Raw genomic sequence first — 23,161 nt, forward strand, 5'->3', positions numbered from 1 at the left:
TGCTCTCTTTCAGCATCATAGTGGGTCCTCAATAACAATTAGAATTTGTGGTTCCAAGTAATGTTAATGTTGCACTGTCTTTCATTACACTAACATTCATATTGCAGTGTACAAGTGAATTTATGATGTGAAATCATTTGTTATTATGGATGGGATCTTTTCCACCTTATCCATTCTAAGAATCTGGAAAACTGTGCATTTATTACCTTTTCTTCTTGTGACTGGTTCAGTAAAATGATGCATTCTAAAAACTGAAATAAGACAACCATGATAAACAATTTATTTCTGTGACAGTCCAAATTGTCACATAAAAGTATATCTTGAATGTATGACTACATATTTGTGAAAAGCTTTATTACTGCATTAATAAACAACCATTACTTAATGCTGCTGTGGTCTCGTTTCACAAAAGAAAGAAAAATGAACTTCAACACAAATTTTCACACGTGTCTGCAGAGAAGCTCTTAGTCATTAATGAAAAGAATAAACATAGAGACAACTCTTTGTGGTAATACAGAACTTCCTCCATTATATTTTTTGCTCACAATTAGATAAGGTAGCATTATATTCTCCTAACAGACTCTTAGCCCTTAGCCTTGCAAGAGAAAGCATGTCTATCTATTTGTCACTGTAGATCCCCAGACTGAACATTGCACAACCTCTATGTCCTGACCACTCAGAAAGTATTTTCTTTAGATCTCTGGCAGGTCACTCAAAATTAGAATAACTGCAGTTACAGCATAAATAGCCATCAATCTTGAGCTTGTTTGGAGGATGGTTCTAGCAGGGGGTAGGGCTACTTTATACCCTTGACTGATGAACAGCACCATCTCCATGGGGAAGATCACCCTCTTCAACCAGTGTGCACCTTTGCTAGGGATGCACATGGAACAATGAGGAGGAAGTGGATACCCACCAGGTCAGCCAGGTCACCTCAATCAGGCTGGTCACCAGTGGGGTGACACATGTTGCAGCCAGACTGCCCTCACATCCAGGGATCTGGGGGTCCTGGTTGAATATGAGTTGGCAGTGCCCTGGCAGCCAGGAGAGCCAAGCCTGTCCTGGTGGGCATCAGGCACAGCATCAACAGTTGGGCAGGGGATTGTCCTGCTCTGCCCTGCACTGGGGCAGCCTCAGCTCCAGTGCTGGGGGCAGTTCTGGGCACAACAATATAAAAGAAATATAAAGCTATTTTAAGAGTGTCCAAAGCAGGGCCATGAGGATGGTGAAGGGCCTACAGGGGAAGCCATATGAGCAGCAGCTGAGGTCACTTGGTCTGTTCAGCCTGGAGGAGACTGAGGGGAGACCTCACTGCAGCTAAAACTTCCTCATGAGGAGAAGAGGAGAAGCAGGCACTGATCCATTCTCTAGTGAACAGTGACAGGACCTGAGGGAATGGCATCAAGCTGTATGAGGGGAGATTGAGGTGAGGCGTTTAGAAAAGGTTCTTTACCCAGAAGGTGGTGGAATACTGGAACAGGGAAGTGATAACAGCACCAAGCCTGACTGTTCAAGCAGCACTTGGACAATGCTCTCAGGCACATGGTGTGAGTCTAAGCATATCCTGTGCAGGGCCAGGAGCTGGACCTCAGCAATCCCCGTGAGTCTCTCCTAACTGAGGATATTCCACGATTCTGTGAGACCTGGAAGTAGCAACACTTGAATCCCTAACAAGTCATGGTGTATCTGAGGTGTGTCCTCCAGCCCAAGAATGGGCAAGCAAACACTGTAACCTCACACCTCCATAGCAGGCTGACATGCTGTACATGCTACATGACCACTCTCTCTATTCATTTATCAGCCTAAAGTTACAAACAGAACCCAAAAAGAAACTTAAAAGCCATGTTTAATAAAATACCTTCTTGTCTAGTTTTATTCCTTCTCCTCAAAAAAATGACCATATGCAATTGAAAGGGGAAATTCAACTACAAACAAGCAGTATTCATTGCAGTAAGGTCCTGTATTTCAAAAATCATGACAAGGTCTGAGCTCAAGATTAAGAAAGACATCGTATTTAGGTTCCAAGGCAATTTAGCTCCTATTTTATCAGTAGAGTTCTGAGGCCAGTTATTTGCCTAAACAAAGGCACCGAGTGCACGTGAGTTACTGTAGAGGACACCAACTGCTCTCCAGCTCCCTGCTGAGGATGACACGTGTTACTGAGTTTGTCTATCATTGCAAAATGATGTCTATCACTTTTCTATCATGCCAGGCCCATGCAGCATGTGGATTGGAATCCCAGGAGAGTCTTGGATGACACCAGATGCTTACCTTTAAGCAACTGCCAATAAATTTCACGAGGCCTTTGTTCTCCACACAAATGTGGATGTCAGAGAGGGATGCACATCTGAATTTATGGGCCCATATTACTGATAAATTCCACCTTTCTCTCCCAGTAATCCAGTGAAAGTGAATGCTTTTAACACTGAAGTCCAAGGCTTTCCTGTATTGATGTGATGCAGCTACAATCTGTCCATTTTTAAAAGGGCATTGAAATTAGCCTCACAAATGACATCAGTTTAAAGGTTTTTGTCTTAATCAAAGTGAATCTACTCATCCTCCTGAACAACTGGCTGCTGTTTTTCCTATCCCAAGATGTTAGGCTAGCATATACCATAGAGTTTTTTTTCATTACTGACCTACCATCAAAGGAAATACAGTAACATGATACAGGGAAAATCCTTAAGTGAAAAATGGCATACTACACTAAGGTTTGTAACATTGTTCTTTTCCACTGGGAAAAAAAAATTAAAATAATTCTTAAAATAATCTGCTTTAGAACTTCATTTCAATGAGGTGCTGGAAGGGTGAAAAAAGTGGCAGCAGGTCATACGTATATATGCACATACATATGGAATAAAATCTGTCCTCTTCCTCAGTTTTTCCCATTACTTTCACTTTTCAAAGCCAGTAACACTGGACAATTATCTACAAAGAACTTTAAGGAATGCAATCCTGTTCTGATCAGGATGAGAGAAAATTTCTCTTGTAAGTGAAACTATTACGTAACAGACTTCATAGCTTGAAAGAAGGTATGTATATCCACAAAATATTAAGCTATATCTTATGTCAAGATGATTTCAAATTAAGAAGAATCCAACAAAGTTTTGCCAAAAAAAAAAAAAAACCCAAAAGCTAGAGGACATCTGAGATTTGACACAGGAAGTATTTGTTGTTACATCTTTACTTCTGAGGAAGAGAGTTGGGAGCAAGCAAAAAGTCCCAGTCAAGTATTTATTTAGAATTTATGGTCAGGAAAAATACATGGCTACATAACACAAACAATTCAATTACAAAATTCTGCCACACCAATATGTAAAATTATTTATTTTCACTTTAATCATATTACCATTTCAGGTATTACAAATTAAAGGTTTGTCTCTTAAAGCATTCAGGCAATTACAGGAAGAAACAGACATTTTCACAGGTTTCACAGGGTCGTACTTCCATCTGCAGGCACCCAAGCGCCTTCAAAAATCTTGAAGGCCTACATCAAATGTAGCTCCTTCATTGACAGATGTCAGATCTTCCAAACAACATGTCACTTCTTGCAGATGTCAATGAAAGGTTTGTTCTTTACCTGTATGACAAATCAACCCTCAAATTACTTCAGCTATAACAGATCACTTAAAGTTTTCATTTCAGTCTGCATGTCACTCTTTCCTGCTCCATGTACATTTCACAATTTTAATTTTATTTTATTATGGCAAACAGTTCTATTTTCATTAATCATTAAAAATTAATCTAAAATTTTCCTATTGTGTGTCAACAGAGTAACATCTGTTCAAATGCTGAGCAATGTATTGGTAGCCCTGAGTCCCATATCTCAAAAAAAAACCCCTGTGTCCTTCAGGACAAATGCAGTCCACAGTCCACCAACTGTAACAACTGCATCTCCCTTGTACAAGTCATTCTAGGAAGTTTTCTTCATCTAAAAATACAACTTTTACTCATAAATGGGCACGTACTTCAGCAGTGGCTTAAAAAATTCAAAATTAGGAAAGTCTTAAGATAGGCATGAGCTGTCTGAATACTCAGTTCAGCAGCAAAATGTTGAAAACCAAAACTGACACTGTAGGATTGTCTGTTTTGTCATTAGAAATTTATTTGCAGGCCACCTTCTCCCACTTTTAAGCATCATTCATTTAATTTACAATCCCTCTGGTTTCTGTGCAGAAAAAGATGATGTGATCAGTCAACAGGCTGGAATTTTGGCTGAACCAGGTGATCTCATTGATTTCTGTAGGGAGCCTCCTTTTTTCCTAGGAATGTAAAACATCTGAAAGCATATAGACTATGAAAATTTGCCACTCTTAGAAACAGGTGGTGGGAGAGGGGGGAACATTAGGAAATTAAAGAGCTGAGACTTCTGAATCTGAAAGAAGGTTTTCAAACAAATAAAGCTTTCATCTTGAGGGTGAATAGAAATACATAAAAAGCAAGATCAGAGAAAGCTGATTATGGTAATATATTAGATAATTTTTGTTTTTTCAAAGGACAGAAATTGTAAAAGTTTAAAAATGCCTCCAAATGTGGCCAACACAGTAATTATGTGGACATCCTTTCCCATAACAGGAATCCTATCTCTAGCAGAACTACATCCCAGTGGTCCCAAAAGCTATCTAGTATGTAGCCTAATTTTAAATGATGTTTACACAGACTTTCCCACACTTGGGGTCTGGAATGTGAATCAGTAGATATTTTCTCCTAGCATATGGAGAATTTGAAGATTATTTCATCACAAATATTAAGGTAGCACACATGCATATCCTTCACATTCATCTTTAATTTCTATTGATTTTTCTCCAAAACCAAAGACTAAAAATAATGATAACACAAACTGCATTGAGCTCATTAATGGTTTTGTAATGGACACTGATGCATGAAATCAAACAATGGATTAAGACCTGTACCAAGCTGTAAATTTATCAAGACAGTCCTCTTTTATTTTGAAAACATAGAAACATATCTGATCTTTTTCCTGAAATAAATAAAAAACCTTTTCCCTTTACATGGTACTACCCAGGGTAAGATGTCAACTATCAATCAGAGAAGTTACACACAAAAGTTGTGCTGAACTGCACAATGTGTCCTTTGAAGGTTTTACCAATTTGACAGGCCAGTTTGAAGAAAAATGTTTCCTGCCAAATGGCTTATCAAAACTTCCATTTTGTAACTTCACTTACTACAAAAAAATGCACTTACTGGCTTTTCAAGTACAATTGGGTGATCAGGAAGAAACTCTGGTTTCTTCTGAGAGAGAGAAACATTTGAAAGCTTCAGAAGGAAATCTCTGCTGTATTGGATCCTTTCTGTGAATATACAAAATCACTAAATTCAACATTCTTGTTTAAGGGATTAAGATTGGGAATTCAGAAAAAATATTTGGTTACTTATAGAATGGTATAAATACTGCATGTGGAATATAAAAATCACTTTTTAAAACAGAAGTAATTTAGGTCTTACCTTAAATAAGGAAATCTAAAGTAAATTACAGAGCATTTCACTTTAATTGTATCAAACTGACACAGTAAACCCACACAAAAGAAAAAAGCTGAATCTAACCTTACACCAGACAGACTCCCTGTATCTTGTTCTAATTATAGAAGCATCACAAACTGGTCTTGAAACCCACAAGAAAATCTGTTTATAACTCACTCCAAAGTGGCACCTATGTCTGAGGGACAGATAACAAAAATGGAGTGTCTCTTTTCTTGGAGCTAATAAGTTTTTCAACACACCTACAAGTCATGATTTGCTGCATGTAACATGGCAAACAGATTAATAGCAGTGAAATACTTTTGAGGGGCATGCTGAATCAACAAGAGTCAGAGCATGTAGGTTTCTCATTCAAGTTTAAAGCACTATCTGTACTATGGCATAGCTTTGGATACAGTATGTCTAGCAATGTCTATATTTGAGCAGATATTCTCAAACAGGACTAGAAATTGATGAGGCAAAGAAGAAACAATTTTTATATCTGGTCCTTGATGACAAAGAAGCTTATTCCTTTAGGAATGATGGGCTTCCTGCAAGGTTGTTACACTGTCACCTGACGGATAGCAGTTTTTGTTTCTCAGACTGTAGGAGGCTGAAAAAAGACAAGCTGATCTCAACCATGACACTAATTTTTTCCTGCCTTTGAACACAAATGATGCAGTAACTGGTAAACCTAAGGGAGGGTGTGTGGGTAACTGAAAAAACAGTTTAAAGAATACAAAACTTACCTCTTGCTTTTACCTCCCCTTGATAAAAACCTGTGAAGATGACGACTTCTATAAAGCCTTCTTTATGGACAGCCAACTTCTATATGGACAGTTGCATCTGATCTCATACTGGAACAAGTTCAGAGGAGAGTCCCTGACTTGATCACAGGGCTGGAACATCTCTCCTATGAAGACAGGCTTAGATACTTGGGGATGCTCAGCCTGGAGAAGAGAAGGCTCTGGGGGGACTTTGGGGCAGCCTTCCAGTACCTAATGGGGGCCTACAAGAAAGCTAGAGAGGGACTTTTCAGAGGCATGTAGTGATAGGAAAAGGGGAAATGGTCTTAAGCTGAGGGACAGAAGGTTTGGGTTAGACAGAAGAACAGAAGTCTTTACTGTGAGGATGGTGAGGTACTGGAAAAGTTATGGATGCCTCATCTCTGGGAGTGTTCAACATCATGCTGGGTGGGGCTTTGAGTAACATGGTCGAGTGGCAGTGACCCCACCCAGGGCAGGGGTTAGACCTTGATCATCTTTTAGTCCCCTACAACCCAAACCATCTATGATCCCGAGCAGTGGTCATGTCTGGATGTAGTTCAATGAGTGAGGAGTGGCATCCCTCAGGGTTTCACATTTGGATCAGTACTGCTGAGTATCTTCATTAATGACAGACAGTGGGATCAGCTGCACCCTCAGCAAACTTGCAGGTAACAGCAAGCTGAGTGGTGTGGTTGACACACCTGAAGGGCAGGATACCATCCAGAGAGACCTGGAAAATCTCAAGAAGTGGGCTCATGGGAAACCCATGCTGCACTTAAGAACTGCTGAGACAGATAATTGAAAGCATAGTACCAATGAAGAGATATCAAATGGAAATTGTTATCTGGAACCTAAAGTACAGCTGAACACAGTGTTCTAGAAGAAATTTTAGTCTGCAAGGGAAAAAAAAAAGAAGAAAACAAAAGATTTATTTGTAAGTAGTAGGTGAATAGTAGGACCTCTAAAGTCATGTAACTCTGAAGGAAAAGATTACAACAATCAGCAAACAAACAAAAGCTCTTTGAAAGTGTGAGAAAAATTTTGACAGTGTGTGGAGAATTGTGGAGTAGACTCAGGGAGGCATCCCAGGGCATTGAAAACAATCCTAAATGAGGGCTTGGACAAGAGACCAGGATCTGATGAGAAGCTGTTTAAGATCTTGTAGAACAAAACATTCTCAACCCACCATAAGCAGAATTGATGAGAAAGGATCAGAAAGACACCAAACAGATAGAACTTGATAAGTCTGTCATGCAAAAAAAAACAGAACTCTCTTCTATTTATCAAGACCAAAACTAGAATAAATGAATCTGAGCTTGAAAGAAGATACATGGAAGACTTATTTTCAAGTCTGTAATGACAGAACTAATCCTCAAGAACCTGAGAGATGGCAATCTCAGATTAATAAAAATTTGAAAGCCTCATTAAAACTTAAAAGAATTCTTTCAAACTTTGAATACTAAGAGCAAAAAACAAATTATATCTTCACAGATTACTTAAGGATTGGAAACTACAGATGAATGCCTGATCACAGGCAGACACAGACAAAAGAAATTGTCTAAATAAATTGGTGACCTAACCTGAGTCACTGATGCAGTTTCTGTGACATATTTAAGAATGAAGAATCAGGCAGGAAGCAGGGAAGAGAAGTACTGTGAGAATGCATTTGAAATCTGAGATTGCCCCTTAATGAAAAAAAAAGGAGCAAAATTGTGATTTGGTTAAACTACCAACTCTCTGTGAGTACAGTGGCAGGCAGTACAGAGAGAAAAGCATAAGGAGCAAACCTTAAGGACAGCACTGACACAAAAACAAATCGTTCAGGATTAATCAGAAAAACAATTAATTCATATCTAACCACTCAAATACTATTATTTCAGAACCACAATAGTAAGAATAGGACAAGGAAGCCAAAATGCTGAGTTCTTAACTTGATTACATTCAATAGTCGGTATGCCACAACTGAGACCTGCAACTAAAGGATGAAACTCAAATCTGTACTTCTACACACACAAGCAATCTAGACAAACCCAAGAGTTTATGGGAAGAAATTTTTTTCATGTTTGAAGTGTGTTTTTTCAGGGAGTTGGTAGCAGCTTTTTGGGTTTTTTTTGTTTGTTTTGCTGGGTTTGTTTGGTTTCTTTTAAAACAGTTATATCCTTATATGCAAACAACTCTACCAGTGGAAGTTTTCCACCTCAGCTATGATCAACTTTTATACCTGCTCTAGAATGTTATGTGAAAAGCAGAAAAGTTTCATATTGCTCTCCAAACTGTGCACTGGCTGATCAGAAAAAATGAAGTGCAGCCCACATCACTTCAAAGTTCAGTTGTCCTCCATCCAGAAAACACAGTCCTGACACAACTCCCCAAGCAGTATTTTACCTTTTTTTGCTCCTGATTCATGTTGTTTTGGTTGGCAGAGCATCACAGTTTGAGTTAAGATCTTCACTTCAGTCATTTCAGATGACTAAAATAGGAAGGAAAGTTGTTTCTTAGTTAAAAGTAACAGTTGTAGCAAGTTTAATTTGAACCTGTAGAATGTTACTTGATTACATACAACAAGGAAATAGTTCAAGAAAACAATACAGATTAACATAATGGAGAGTCATTTTTACACAGAATTTTAGGTGTTATTGCTAGTTTTTAAAAAGAACATATTTATCCCCTCCTTTTCCGTTATCCCACCTAGAATGCAGCCACAGGCTGCTACATTTGGGAATAATAAAAGCAGGAAGGACTTTGCTTAAGTCCAAAGGATGGACTTGGATTCTCTCACTTAGCAAAAAGGTTTGCTTCATAAGCATCAACACCCAATATCTACAGAATAATGCCAAGACTCTTCCAACTGCTGAAACCTTGAAGAAAATGTTTAGGAAAGTTGAAAAGTAGTTTATTCTCAAGAGCTTGTCTTAGCTCTGAAAAGACTCTACAGGTTTGAGGAATCTTAATACCACTCTGAGTCAGATGGGAAGTGGGCAAGAACTGAAAACTGCTCATCAAGCAGGGTTGCTGGGGCACTATTCAGATGGTATTTGGGGTACCCATGGAACAGTTCACGGTTAAAAGCATTATTAAGAAATTCTTTTCCATATACTACATTAAAGATGTTAAAAATATAAAAAATACATCTATACCTATATCAAACAAATGCAATATGCAGCTACATGCAGATAAATACTGATGAAACTGAATATTACAACACTGATGACCAGAGGCTTATTTAAAAGGGAGTAATTTGCTCTCCCCAGTAATTACTGATCAAGAGACACTGTAAGTGTTCATTTCTCTACGTCAGATCAAAAACAGGCTCCCAAGACCTTGACTTTTTTTTTTTTTTTAAGTCAAAGGCAGCTTGAAGAAGCTTAATACAATAAAGGATTACTAAAACTCTCCTAAAATTATAAGAAAAATAAAGTAAAAATTAAGGAATAGGCATTTGTTCCAACAAAAATCCTCATCTATCAACACTCTGAACAAACATTCAAATCAGAATCAACAGAAAGTCAAATTCAGGCTATGAAACATGAAGCATTCCAGTTGGAAGACTTCAATTTTATTTTCCAGCAAACAGCTACAACTAATTTCAAGTCTGAAAAACATATTCGCACCATGTCCAAAGCCAAGCACTTCTAGCAATAAAGCATAAAGTTTTATGATGTTTGTTGTCTCAAATGAATTTGTGCATGTGCTAAAAACAAAAAAAATCTGATTTTACTATTTACACATAATAAGTGAAGACAGAATACATGCACTCTAAGTATAAAAGAGCTGGCTTAAATTCAATGAAGACTAAAGAAATACCACACAGACTTTTGTAAGAATCTTAAATTCCTAAGCTGCATTTTTCAGCTCTTAGTGAGTGCAAATACCAGGGAAAGGCATTCCTGAAACTCAATTCTTTTCAACAGTTCTAACATGGCTGATTTAAAGCATTCAGAGTCAAGGACACTCCAAGGTGGAAATAGTTTTCATTTGGTTACATAACAGATCAGCTGACCTCCAGTTTATAAATAATTATGTATTTGCTCAATACTCACCCAGTTAACCTTACTCTGCAAACATACTTCAGTGCTGCTGGGCAATTCAGTCCGAATGTTTAAAGCAATGGGTGATGCTGGTGAGCACAAAACATTAAGAAATAATAATTTCAACAGACTCCTCAGTATTATTTTGTGAATAAATGCCCCAAGAATATTCCTTGCTGCTCAGAGACTATATGGGCATTTATTCACAACTACATCACCACAGGACTCCTTTTCTGTTTCTTTCATAAATTTTATACAAAGTAAAAATTTATGATGGCACTTAGCTTCAGTCCACAACACTACAGCTGATTATTTTCTGGCTACCAAAAATTTCTAACTTAATAACAACAACAACAACTGTAACACTGCAATATCTAGGCTTTAATCTATAGAAGTTTAAAATCTAAACCAAAAGATTCACAACAGACATAAATACCGCATGATTTTTTTTCTTGAAGTTTTTGGGTTTTTGTTTTGAATTTGTGTGAACAAATTGTGTGAAAAGAACAATTCTGTGCAGTATACTGTAGTTGCAATGCAACCTAAATAATCCATCAAATTATGTGTATTTAATGTTTTCAATAGTGGGAGTCAGCTACCCCAAGAAATCTAAATTTAACAGAGAAGCCAGATCCAGTTTTCTGAAGCTACATTTCAGATGTCAAGTTAGAAGAGCAGTACCAAAGAGCTCTGCATAAACCTAATAGAGTTTAAATTCAGATTTTATCCTAGAGATGAAAGACTAAGATGAACACACAGCAAGGTATTTACTCACTGTAGTTTAACAAAGTAATCTTAAAAGAAAACAAAACGAGACACTTTACACATCCTTGTTACTTCCCAAAACATAACCCAAACTTTACCAAAGTGAACTGCACCTTAGCCATGCTACTCACCTTGTTTAGAAGACAGTTGATGCACAGGTCGTGCTGGCTGAAGAGATTTACCAATAAACTTTTTTGCTTCTGTAACATTTTGAAACATCGCACTTCAAAAAAGCAGCTGAAATCATTAGCATTCAGTTTCACACATGGATGTTAAGCAAGAAGAGCAATCTACCTACTCCTTGTTAGTTGTATTTGACAAGGCAATATTATATCTGGACAGGAAAAAGCAGAAAGGTCTGATGCATAAATTTTTTTTACATGATTGAACATGCTGGATAAAATCTGCATAAAGACAGAATCAGACACTTCTCTCATTTTTCCTTCCAAGTGAGCTACCCTAGCTTCTTATCAAGAAGATTCTTTCCCTGTATGTCTATACATTTGGAGAAAAGAGATGGGGATATGATAGAAATAAGGGGGTTTCTAACATTTTAAGTTCAATGTGTTTTTAATCAATTACTATCAGCATGCCCCTTATCAATCTGTTGTCTGCACAAGAGTTCCTTACAAATCCATATAAACTTACAGGGCTGATTTTTAATAGCTATTTTAGTTAAATTAACAGTTTCGTATCTTCTCACTCAGTTTAGCTACCAGAGAAGCATCAAAAACTGCTAAGGTGGTGCTGGGATGAAAAATCTCATACTTTAAGTGAGCAAAAAGTTGGAAAATGTTCATTTGTAGTATCCCCTCATTCCCATCTCTTTCGTCAACTGGGAGATTTTTTGATTTGAAGGAATTTCAGCTATTTTTAGAGAAAAAGAATACTAGAAAGAACAACCACCACAGCAATTTTTTTTCTCTAAGAAAGTTTACGTACAAGGGAATAATTGTTATAGCAAAAAAATCCAAAGAAATAATCATGAATACAAGAGCTACAACTACATCATCCAGTTTTGGTATGAAACAGGAAAAGAGAAGCTGGGCTATTAGACCCAGTATCATACCCAACTTTAGTTGGTCTCTGTGTTATAGGAAGAAAACTAAAAATCATCTGAGAATTTACTACATTATAATTTTTTGAACATTTCTAACATAGTCAAGTAAGAATTTTCCAACACATGAAGTTTGAGCCCACCCAGGTCTAGAAACCAACAGTTTGATGGTTACTGTCTGAATTGGAATTTAACTAAAGTTAGGAAAAGAAATTTTGCTTTGATTCTCTGATTTTCCTACCGCTCATATTAAAACAGGAATAATTCAAAGCTGTAGTAAAAAGAAGCAATGAAAATTCCTGCAGCTGAATTAACTAAGACTACATATATGAATGACTTATATTACCCAGATTAGGAATGCTTGTATAAATCACATTAATCCTAGACAGTGAATTTCCACAGAAAGCGATGCAGTAATAATACACATTCACATCAAAAGAGTGAAAAAAACCAACAAGCAAGCAAGTTTTCTTTCATGCCTTGATGACAAATTATATGCACACTTTTTTTAAAACAGGAAACCCTGTTTAAGAGGCTGGATAGCTCCTAGAATGCAGCACACCTCTATTTTTTGTAGTGTTCTGACAATAAAAACAAGTCGTGTGGTGACAGCAACCAACACATTTTGCCGCTCTTCCCTCACCCTGCCCTAGGAAGACTCTAGAATAAAGATCTCAGAAAGTTACCCAGCCCAGCTTCCTCAGATAACAGTGCTCATTCTGACCAGTACCAAGGAAAGTGGAGAAAGATGCGTTTTAATAGCTGAGAAATAAACTGCTTCCATGAGAGGCTACTGCAGTGGGGTGGCATCCCAAAAATCCCCTCTTCCGAGGCCACCCTGCTCCTCTGGGGCCATTCCCACTGGAGACCTGCCCAGCTGAAGGGAAGCCTGGTACCGGCAAACAGGCCTAGAAGCAGCTCTCTAGAACACAGCTTTTTTTTTTTTTTTTTTTTAGTATCTTAACAAGCTGGACATTGACAGCAGCCATCTTCCAAGAGCCCATCTTCAAGTGTTTGGAAGGCTCTTTCTTAAATGCGTGAAGGAGATTTGACGCTACTTTCCTGGAAAATCCCCACGAGTAACCCGAAACTGACCGTCCCCCTGGCCCGAAACGGCACCGCACTGGGAACCCCTCAGGAAACGAAGCCTCCCTCCGCCGCCCGGCCCCTCGCCCGCCGCCTGCCCCGGGCCGGGGCTGCCCAGCCCACCTCCGGCGCCGGCAGCGCCCGTGCCCCGCGATGCGGCCGCCCCTGGTGCTGAGCCCGCTCGGTCCCTCAGCGCGGCCGGGCGGGGCGGCCTTCGCGCGGCGGCCGCGTGCCGGGCGGGGCCGTTCAACGTCGCGCCGCGGGCCGGGCGCGGCCGGGGCTCCGCGGGGCCGCCGCCGCTTCCCGCAGCTCTCCCCGCCTCTCCCCCGCCTCCCGCACATTCCTGCACCTTCCCGCACCTTCCCGCACCTTCCCGCACCTTCCCGCACCTGAGCTGCCCCACGAGGCCCTGCCAAGGAGCGGCACAGGCGAGATGAGGCGCTGCTGCCCGGCTCCCTCTGGGGTTAGTCCTGAGAGGGTCTGGGCACGGATAAAGGTGGTGTCCTCCCCTGTCCCACAAAGTGAGGCGTGTTCCGTCAGGGCCTTACAGCGGAAAATGGGAGAAATAAGTGACTTTTGAACACAACTGTGAGGCCTCTACAGCTAACCTTAGCGAGAAGGAAAAGGGCAGTTCGCAGGCCTTGGAAAGCTGACAGCGAATTGGGAAACTTCCCTCAGCAATCTGCCCCGTGGCACCGGGCAGGAGGGACCAGAGAACAGCCTCTGGCTTCTCAGTTACGGAAGTGATGGCATCCTGTATGGTTTGAAAATTCAGATTTTTCCTCATATTTTGCTCACAACATGTAATCGACAGTATCAATGAACACACCCTGCTAACTCCCAGAGGAGCACATTACAGTTGCCTGTTGTTAGTTTGCTGGACGTCACCTTACTAAGTATACAATATTAATTAAAAGTCCTTAAGTTTTTACTGACTTTTTAAAACATATATATTTCATATCACCTACTAAGAACTCCAGAAGTTCAGAATAGGAAGGTAACACCAAGTACATAATCACATAGATAACAAATAATTAATTATTAATATCCAATGTTAAGATTTATAGTCCTGGCTAGTTTACAAAGCCTGTTTTACTGTTTCCATCAAGCATATTGGCTCTGCTTTGCTGCAGTCTCTGAATTTTATTAACTTAGGTATTCAGAGAGGATTACTGTCCCTGAAAGAGTGGCTATTACAGAGATGTCACACTCGTACAGCCTTCTCTCCTAACACATCATCTTCCATTTGGTTTCCTGAACTGTTCATGCATGATGTGCTATCAGCCTTCTCTTTGCAGACACTGATGCAGCAGGCACATCTGCATACTCACTAACCCATTTGCTGCTGTTTAAGGTCTGATTTAAAGTAATTTCTCCCAAGTGAATTAGTCTATACTCAGACATGTCCTGTTTCTTCTGACCCATCATCCATTCTCACAAGACTGTCATGTAAAACAGTTGGTCTCCCATCAACCATTCCCTTAGCTACATAAGAACTAATTATAAATTATTAATATGTAAGTGCCCATAAATATTAAATGCCTCTGGCTGTTACTCCAGAACTGTTACTGATGGGAAAGTCAATGGGCAGCTAAAATAAAGTTATGTTTTTTCGTGGGGCAGTTGTGCTTTTTGACAGAAGTGTGTCATCTGCTGCAAACCAGATTTGCACAAGATTGACACTACCCTTCTTGACATATTGTAATGGCATCACATACAGATGTAAAAGTACATATTCTTCCAGGGTTTTTTGTATATTTAAATATGCTAAGGATGAAATAAACAGTAAAAGACCTCACACATGTTTTTCATAACTGAGTTGCTGCTGGGTTGTAAGGCAAGGAAAGGGGGCAGGAACAAAACTATGGGGTGGGGGGAAAGAAAAGGAGTATGCCAGGTATTTTGAGAGCTTGTTGCTTCTGGGCTGCTGGGAAGATGGGCATATTCAGGCTGGTAATGTCTGTTTTGCTGCCCATGCCAGCAGGAATAGTTATCACTTCACAGGCAGCCACCTGAGAGCTGGCAATGCCAGCATAGCAGCCAGGCCACTGCCCCGTGCCTGGGCTAAGGAGCTCTGGACTGCAGCCATTGCACAGAGCCCAGCAACCTGCTCTCCTGAGCAGCTTCACCTCCAGAGCATCGTGCTGCTGCCTCTGGGAAATGAAAACATCAAGTGGAAAAAACATTAGTTATATATCACTTGTCTCCCAGTTTGTCTGGTGCTGGCAATGACACTTCTGAAAATTTCTGTTTCATTTGGTTTATGTTCTTGCATTAAGTGATGATAATCTAGTGTTCTCTCAAATACCTGATATATACAATAATTAATCTGAAGGGCCAATGACAGGTCTAGCCAAGAGAGACTTTCTTAGTTGTGTGAAAAAAATGCTTCTATGTAGGGGAAAAAACACCCCAAAACCAACTGTTTTTTCTATTTGGTGAACCAATCAGGGAAATTGTTTATTTTCAACATACTGTTTGTGGTCTTAAAAGCTGTGGGTTACAGAAAGCAAGACAGTCACACTTGCTCCCTGTACTAGATACGGTTCAGGAAAGCAGAAGACATTTATTAAAGACAGTATCAATATTGCACGTGTAAAAATGAGCAATTGCACATCTAAATGAGCGTGTAATTGTAATTGCATGTGATTTTAGGTTTGTAATGGATGGCACTTAACAGCAAAGTAATGGCTTTGTGCTGAAATGAAAGGACTCTTGGGTCAGCCTGAGGGCAGACTTGTAGTTGCAAGTTTAAAAAGCATTTTCAGTGTAATTTGATACTCAGTTGTGCAGCCAAATGTACTCAGCCTATTTGCATATGTAATTGTGATTTATTTAGCAGTACTTTTTTTTGCCCTTAAAGCCACTTTCAAAATTATTTCAGCACAAAGCAAAGAAAAAAAAAATAAAAAAACCAAAAAATCCAAAACCAAATCAACCCATCCCCCAAACCATTATTTCCAACACTTTATGCTTCATTAAGTCAGTCAACAAAACAAACACCAAGAGACAAGAATGTGCATGTAAATATACACAGGCACACACAGAATATTATGACTGTACTTTTGTCAAGTGGCACTTTCAGCTAAATTAGTGACTTGCCATGTGAGGGCAGCCCAGGGAAAGAATACAAAAACTCTTTTACCCCCTAACTGTTCCTGAAATTGAGCGACTTTATATATTGAGGTTCATCTTTCAATAGAGTTGAGAATTCAGAATATTAATCATGAATATTAATCTTGTTCTTTTTGACTACAGAAACTGCTGAATTAAAAGTGGGAAGCTATTGCTGTATTTAGTGCTTACTATGTGTAACTAGAGGAATGTTTATGATCAGCATATAGTACTATATAAAATAATATCAATATATTTTCTTCACATACAAAAATTCTCTCAAGTCTGTCAACTGTCATAGTTCTCAAATTAGGATTCTTTAATTTCCTTTAAAATTAATTTTCTGGTAAAAGTAGTTGTAACAAATTTTCCATATTTTTCTTTAAATTTCTGATTCTTTCAAATGTGGAGAAAAAAAAAATCTCACCAACATGGCTCAAAAGCACTGTGTAAGTACCAAAGAAACCCTAAGTGACAGATAAAATTATTTTATCAATAAAATATATATCAAAACTAAACATTCATTGTTTTGGGGGAGATCTGCCTTGTTCATCTCTGTCACTGAGGATGGCAGTACTGAATTGCAGAGGTAAATTACTCCAGCTGAAGGTGCATTCAAGATATTCTGAATATTCTTAGTAACTGCAGACACTCACCATCAGCATTTTCATCTGACCTTATTTTGTAGGCTCTGAACCACCAGCTCCCTGTCCTGCTTCTTGAAAGGGATCCAGAAGGCACAGGCAGGAGGATTAGAAGGCAGAGAGGCCCATGAAACCTGTAGGCTCTGCTGTGCACAGAGTGGCTGGTCAGCAGGGTGTGTGCTTACTGCCTGGAACAGCACTGGCACTGCACCTTTAGCAGCATTGCCCTTTGTTCTGATACACACAGTGTGCCTCTGCTGAAGAATGAGCCTGTGCAGAGCACAGCTCAGATGCAGAGCTTGGGTTTGCTATGTGATTGCATTGGATAGTGGAAAAAGATGCCATGGGACAGTTGATGCCTGGAGAAGGAAAACTGATAGACTGCAGCTAATAGCTTGATTAACTTACTTTGTATATAAAGGGGGTTATTAGCAAGTATCAAGGTATCTACTGTCCATTTTCTTTTTCTTTTTTTTTTTTTTTTCATTTACAAAAGAATGAGGTAAAGAAGTCAGGAAAGATTTATGGTTCTGCTTAGAATCAATCAATAAAAATTCAACCATCATTAATGATGACAAAGTCTTATCTATAAGTCTGTAATCTACTACATATGCTTAGTAGTAGATAGATGAAACAAAACAAAAGAAAAAAAACCCCACACATACAGTTCTCTTGTGTGGTTTTGGATACTCACAGGGAGAGACTCACATGTTTAATAACTAACTAAGAACTTTTATTCCTGTAAGAGTTCATTTTGCTTTGGGAGAAAACTAAAATTCTGAAATGGCAGCTTAATAAATTCAGTGAAAGTTTTGCACTTTTTTCCTGGGCCAAAATTTCAATTGTTATTTGTATAGATTCTTTTCTCTAAATTCTTACACCTGATACATCTATCATAGCTGAATTACAAGACCTTTATTTGTGCTGGAGTTAGCCTCTAAATCTGTAAAAATTCTTCAAGAGAAATCAGCTCATACTTCAATGCAGTGAAGAAATCTGCTTTCCAGTATTTCAGTCATGGGAGTTGGGTTTAGTTTTTAGGCTGATTGAGATTGTTGTCATAGCTTTTAATGCCATGACTATATATAGAATCTTATTACTAAGACACTGCTACCTTTAGATTCAGACTCAATCAGCATGATTCAGCAAATGGCACCAAAACTTGCACTGATAAATGAAGGTGCAGTAGAATATGGACAGAACAGCCCACATAGAACTGTAGTCCACAAGAACATAACAGGAAAAAAAAAATCAAATTTTGGAATGTGACATAAGGAAACACATATTAACAGTGTAAAAGTGTAGTGATTATAAAAAATACACACATTAAAATTAATGCTTCTTTGGATTGAGATAACTGTTTGTGTCATAGCCCTGACATGGTCATCAAAATTACTGATAATTTTTGTTTACATGCCAAATAGGAAATTTCACATTAATATAAATGATGTACCTTCAAATGTATGTATATGCATGAGATTAAGAATTACCTAATTGAAAATCAATCCTTTGTAAATTAATCCATTTTATGCACTCTGGGAAATAAAATTTGCTTTTTCATCATGAAATATAGTGTAAAATTCCTAAATGCATATGGCTAACTATTGGAATGGAATAATTATGACCTCATTTAGCTTTTGCTAGATGTGAGGTCTGGAATCAGAATAAAGTTCCTTATTTATATTGCTATTTATTTATTTACATGAGAAAGATTAGTATTTCTATAGGTTTTAAGTTAGTACCTGTCTCATATCAGTTCACTGTTCTTCTATGCAGTGAATATTTAGTAGCCTGCAAAGATGACCTAATAAGACAGCAGCAAGTATAACTTCAATGCATATGTGATCTTTTTGCATTATTAAATACATTGTCTCCATTCCAGAAGAGGCAGGGGATGAGCCTTAGTCTCGTCCTAAAACAGAGTTTGGAGCATACACCTACCCCCTGCACAGAGATAATTTGGCTGCTGTGTGTGCTGTCAAAGACACTGAAAACGTAAGAAAGAACAAAATTTTGTGCTTCACTTCACAGTGTGGAACTGTGATCTCTTGCCATGTGAACCTGCACGAGAGAACCAAAACAGTGCATAGAAGCAATCCGAGAAACTGGCAGTTCAGAGGAGTGCAGAACTAAGTCTAGCAAGTTTAGCCTGCCTGCTTAGCAGCTGCCTTTTCTCTGCCAGAAACAGCAGGTTCATAGACTCAGGGAAGTAACTCCTGCCTGTGCAGGGACTCCTTGTGATAGGAACGAATTGCCAGGAGCAGGAGAGCTCTGGCCAGAGAACACTTGGACTGGGGTGCACTGGGGAAAGGGAGTGCATTGTGTGCCTCGGCTTGGCATTGCCTACTGCACATCATCCTGCTAAAAGCAGCCAGGAACTGCACACTTTATGCTCCAATGCACCCATCATTTACTTACTCCCAGCTATCTAAGCGTGCCACTTCATTGTGGCAGTGGATCCATCAAATTCTGGCTCTTTGGTATCTCGGGGCAGAAGGTTGTTCTGCCAAGAAGGAGCTTTTTTTCTCGTCCAAATGCTCCTAATCGTTTACTGTGTGTGTTTTAAATGTAAAAGCAGGGAAAAAGCAAAAGTCACCAAAAAGCAAATGAGAAGGAGGAACAGCATCAAGCCAGAATTGTTGCTGTCATTAACCAAACAAACATAGAAATAATTAGAAAAACCCAAGAACACAAACAAAAACACACACAAAAAAGCCAAAATAGTACCTAAAAATTCTGTTTTGGAACTGAAGCTCTATAACTACCTCAGGAATAAAAATTAAATTGATTTTCTGAATATGCAAGTTTCTTTTTCTGTATAAGAACTGAAACAAAGTAATTCATTGCTTGTAAAATGAACAGTTGAAATATTTGATGTTTGTGAGAATAAGCACACATCATGACCCTCTGAGTGGCAAAAACTAAAGGATATTAACTTCATCTTATTAAAAATATTTTTAAAAAATCAAAAATAATCAGATCAAGTTCTCATTTCTGTGTAGAAAACATGTTGATTAGTCTGTGAGCATAAGCTTGCAGAGACATTTGGCCCCATAAGGCAGTTACAGGTATTTCTTTGTTTTAATTAATAAGTCTTACATTCTGGGGCTTTAGAAGTATTACATTTATCATATGTCTTGGTCTGGAGGAAATTTAAACCAGCATATCATATCTATACTTTTTATTATTCTACCACAGCTTATATTAAGAGTATTTTAAAAGTGTATTTTTATGGAGCATTAATCTGGATTTAGTGTTTATCATATGAGAGTAGGAAAAAAAAAAAAAAGGCAAAAAATTTGTCTGCTTATATAAACTGTGTAAATAAAAAGACATTTTCCCTCCAAGTTTGTAAATATAAAAAACTATTTTTAAACAAGTATTTTACTTTTCATGCTTCTAACTGCCACTGCCAATCAAACTCAGCTTTTATGAAAAAGCTGTACTTTTCTGGGTTAATCTTTTTAATAAAATTTTATTTGCAGTTTAATCAACAAATTTAACCCATTTTGAGATTTTTTTAGTTTTTAAGCCAAAGGTTTTAATTAAGCACAAGAGCATTTGGGAAGTTGAGATTTTGTGGGAGTCTTCTCAGCCACTCCTCAGAGAAGTCTATCACAAGGATATCAGTTTCAATGAGGAATGATCATGTGAGATGCTGTGACCCTCTCCACCTGTCCAACCTTCTCCAGCCAGGAAAGTTAAACAGAGCTGTCAGTGTCCCACTGAACATTAGGCATGTGCTGCCCTGGGTCAGGAATTTGTTCAATCTTACCTCTGGAAAGTGACTTCAGGGACTCCACAGAATCCACTATCAGCAATACCATTTTTTGCAGAAGTAATCCAAAGTTGATGTCCTGAATCCAAGCAAAGTTATCATTGTTGAAAATATTTTATATGGTTGTAAATAGAAAATGTTCTATCACTCTACTCAGGGTGTCAGAAAAAGAAATTTAATATTCAGTGAAACATATATTCCTCATCAATTTAAAAAATATTGTAGATCTAAAGAATGACAGAGATTCCATAAATAATAATGGAATAAGAAAAACTTAGGGTTCAGTCAGCTCATATAAATATCTCATTAAATCAACTCACGCCAAGGCTTTCCTTCAAGCCAAGATTAGGATCTGCTGTTACTTGAAAATTCCATTCAAGTTTTCCAGCTCAGCCAGCCTGTGTGCTTACAAGTGTGAGACCAAAAGCAGTTAATCCTAGTAGGGAAGTAAATTAAATTTCACAAATACAAACATTGGAATTGTAAAATTTATCATTATCTTCTTTCTCTGCCTACTCTCAGAAATCAGATCAGTATTAGCAACACTTAATGCTTTATTAAAATACAGCATTACATGAGCTGCTGTGGGCATAACAAGACTCTGCATTGTGTGATGGTAATGCTGTCCTGCTCCTGTCACTGTACAAGGGCTGGCTGCTGTGACAGCCAGGCTGCTTCTCTGCAGCAGAGAAGGACAGGGTCCCACCCAGCAGTGCCCTCACTGCCTGTGTGTGACAAAAACTGCTGTCCCCATGTGCAGCCATGCATCAGAGTCAGCTCTCCACACTTCACCTGCTCTGTCTTCTTAGTGCTAAAGCATGTGAAAAATCAATAGTTTTCAAGCTTTCACTTTGTATTTCTAAAAAGAAACAAAAACCACCAAATGAGCAATTTTTTGTTCAATCTAATTGTATTAATTTTTTTAAACTAAATTGAAACATAAGGGCTGCATAGGGGTTTTGTTCTGTATTAATGACAGATTTAAATCACTATATTTAACAGATTTTGTTCTCTGCTTTCTACTTTAAATAAAGATGAAGAAAAAAAGGTTTAGTCTCACGAATTATTACTTTGTTGAAATGAAAAAAAGCATTATTGTTAAGCTTTCTGCTACAAATTTAATACCAGGTCCATAGAGTATCTTATGACTATGTCATTTCTGTCTTTGTAAAATAAATTATAATATGTTTGTACGTCAGGGGTCTTATTATCAATAATAGCTGCTACATTATGTTTTTCCAAATTTGGAAAGAAAAACACATTTTTAAGCTTGTGTCTTCTTTTCACTGTTAACAGACAAAATGTGTTATTTGCTGCAGCCCTCCTAGTCCATGCAGTCCATTCCCTCTGATACTGGTGACAGGGCATTTTAAACAGAACTGGATGTAGACTAGAAATGCATATTCAAATGATTTTTCAGGAAACCTACAGCCTCTGTCCTGTTCAGCACCATGCAAATGAGTTTACTTTAGTGCTTTTCTAATCAGAATAAGATCTGTGAATTTGGGGTGAATTTGGTTGTCTGTTACACTGTATAGGACAGTAGCTTACAATGACCCATCAGCCTTTTTGGGGATTGTAAAGAGACCTGACAGCAAACCAGCTTAGAAAGAGATTAATACATTGCAATTATGAGAAACTTTAGTGTGTGTGTGCACCTGTATGACAGCCAGATCTTGGAGGAAAATCTAAGTCATTTTGTAGCCGGCTCTGACTTGTTTTTTTGGAGTTGCTTTTTTTTTTTTTTTTATACAGTGCGTGCATTTTTAACCTTTTCTCTTAGCTCCATTAGTTCCCTAGTGTCCAGTTTAGACAATCTAAATATAGCATTAATGCAGCAGTTTTGTGACATTTACTTATTTATCATTTAAAAACCTACCAAAAAAAAAAAAAAAAAGGGATTTCTCTTGTAATTCTTGTTTCAGCCCTCACAGGGTGATTTAACTTTACATAAGCTCCCTTTTCTCCTGGAACACAGAGACTATCTCTGTGTGCTGTCAAGCTCAGGACATTCTTGCCAGGGTCCCTCAGTCATACAGGACAGTGTTGATGGAGGGAACTTGGGGGGGAAGTGTGCTCTTAATCACAAAGAGGAATCACATCTTAATCACAAAGAGGAAAGTTTTGCTGTTACAGGTCTTCCAGCTTCCATGACCTGATTACAAAGTAGACTGTAGAGACAGCATTTATGTCAAAGAGGAAAACCAGAAGACCAGCACAGAGCCCAGGTTCTCTCCATCCTCATCCTATTGCTGTAAAGTCAGGTGGATAATGATCCATGGACACTGGGGTACTAAAAGCATCTTCTCAAGCATGTCACAATCCTTCATGGACTAGTTACTGTACCAAAAGTCACACCACACACACACAAACAAGTGCAGTCTGCATAAAGGTTGGTTCAAGCAGAATTCTGTGCCATTAATAAATTATTAGGTGTTTCTTCC

At 38.4% G+C, this 23,161-nt stretch overlaps 1 protein-coding gene across 1 annotated transcript; it reads right to left on the reverse strand.

The window, feature by feature from the left end:
* Window positions 1-3,298: 3,298 nt before the first annotated feature.
* LOC306800067 (uncharacterized protein C8orf88) lies at window positions 3,299-11,281 on the reverse strand. The gene is made up of 5 exons (XM_079301865.1): window positions 11,170-11,281; window positions 10,286-10,362; window positions 8,631-8,715; window positions 5,206-5,312; window positions 3,299-3,580 (listed from the first exon to the last, which is right to left on the reverse strand). Exons 1-5 carry the CDS (start codon window positions 11,255-11,257, stop codon window positions 3,542-3,544), a joined length of 396 nt encoding a protein of 131 aa, XP_079157991.1. The 5' UTR covers window positions 11,258-11,281; the 3' UTR covers window positions 3,299-3,541.
* Between the last annotated feature and the right edge of the window lie 11,880 nt (window positions 11,282-23,161).

Source organism: Erithacus rubecula, assembly GCF_903797595.1.
Source record: "Erithacus rubecula genome assembly, chromosome: 3".
Lineage (NCBI taxonomy): Eukaryota > Metazoa > Chordata > Aves > Passeriformes > Muscicapidae > Erithacus > Erithacus rubecula.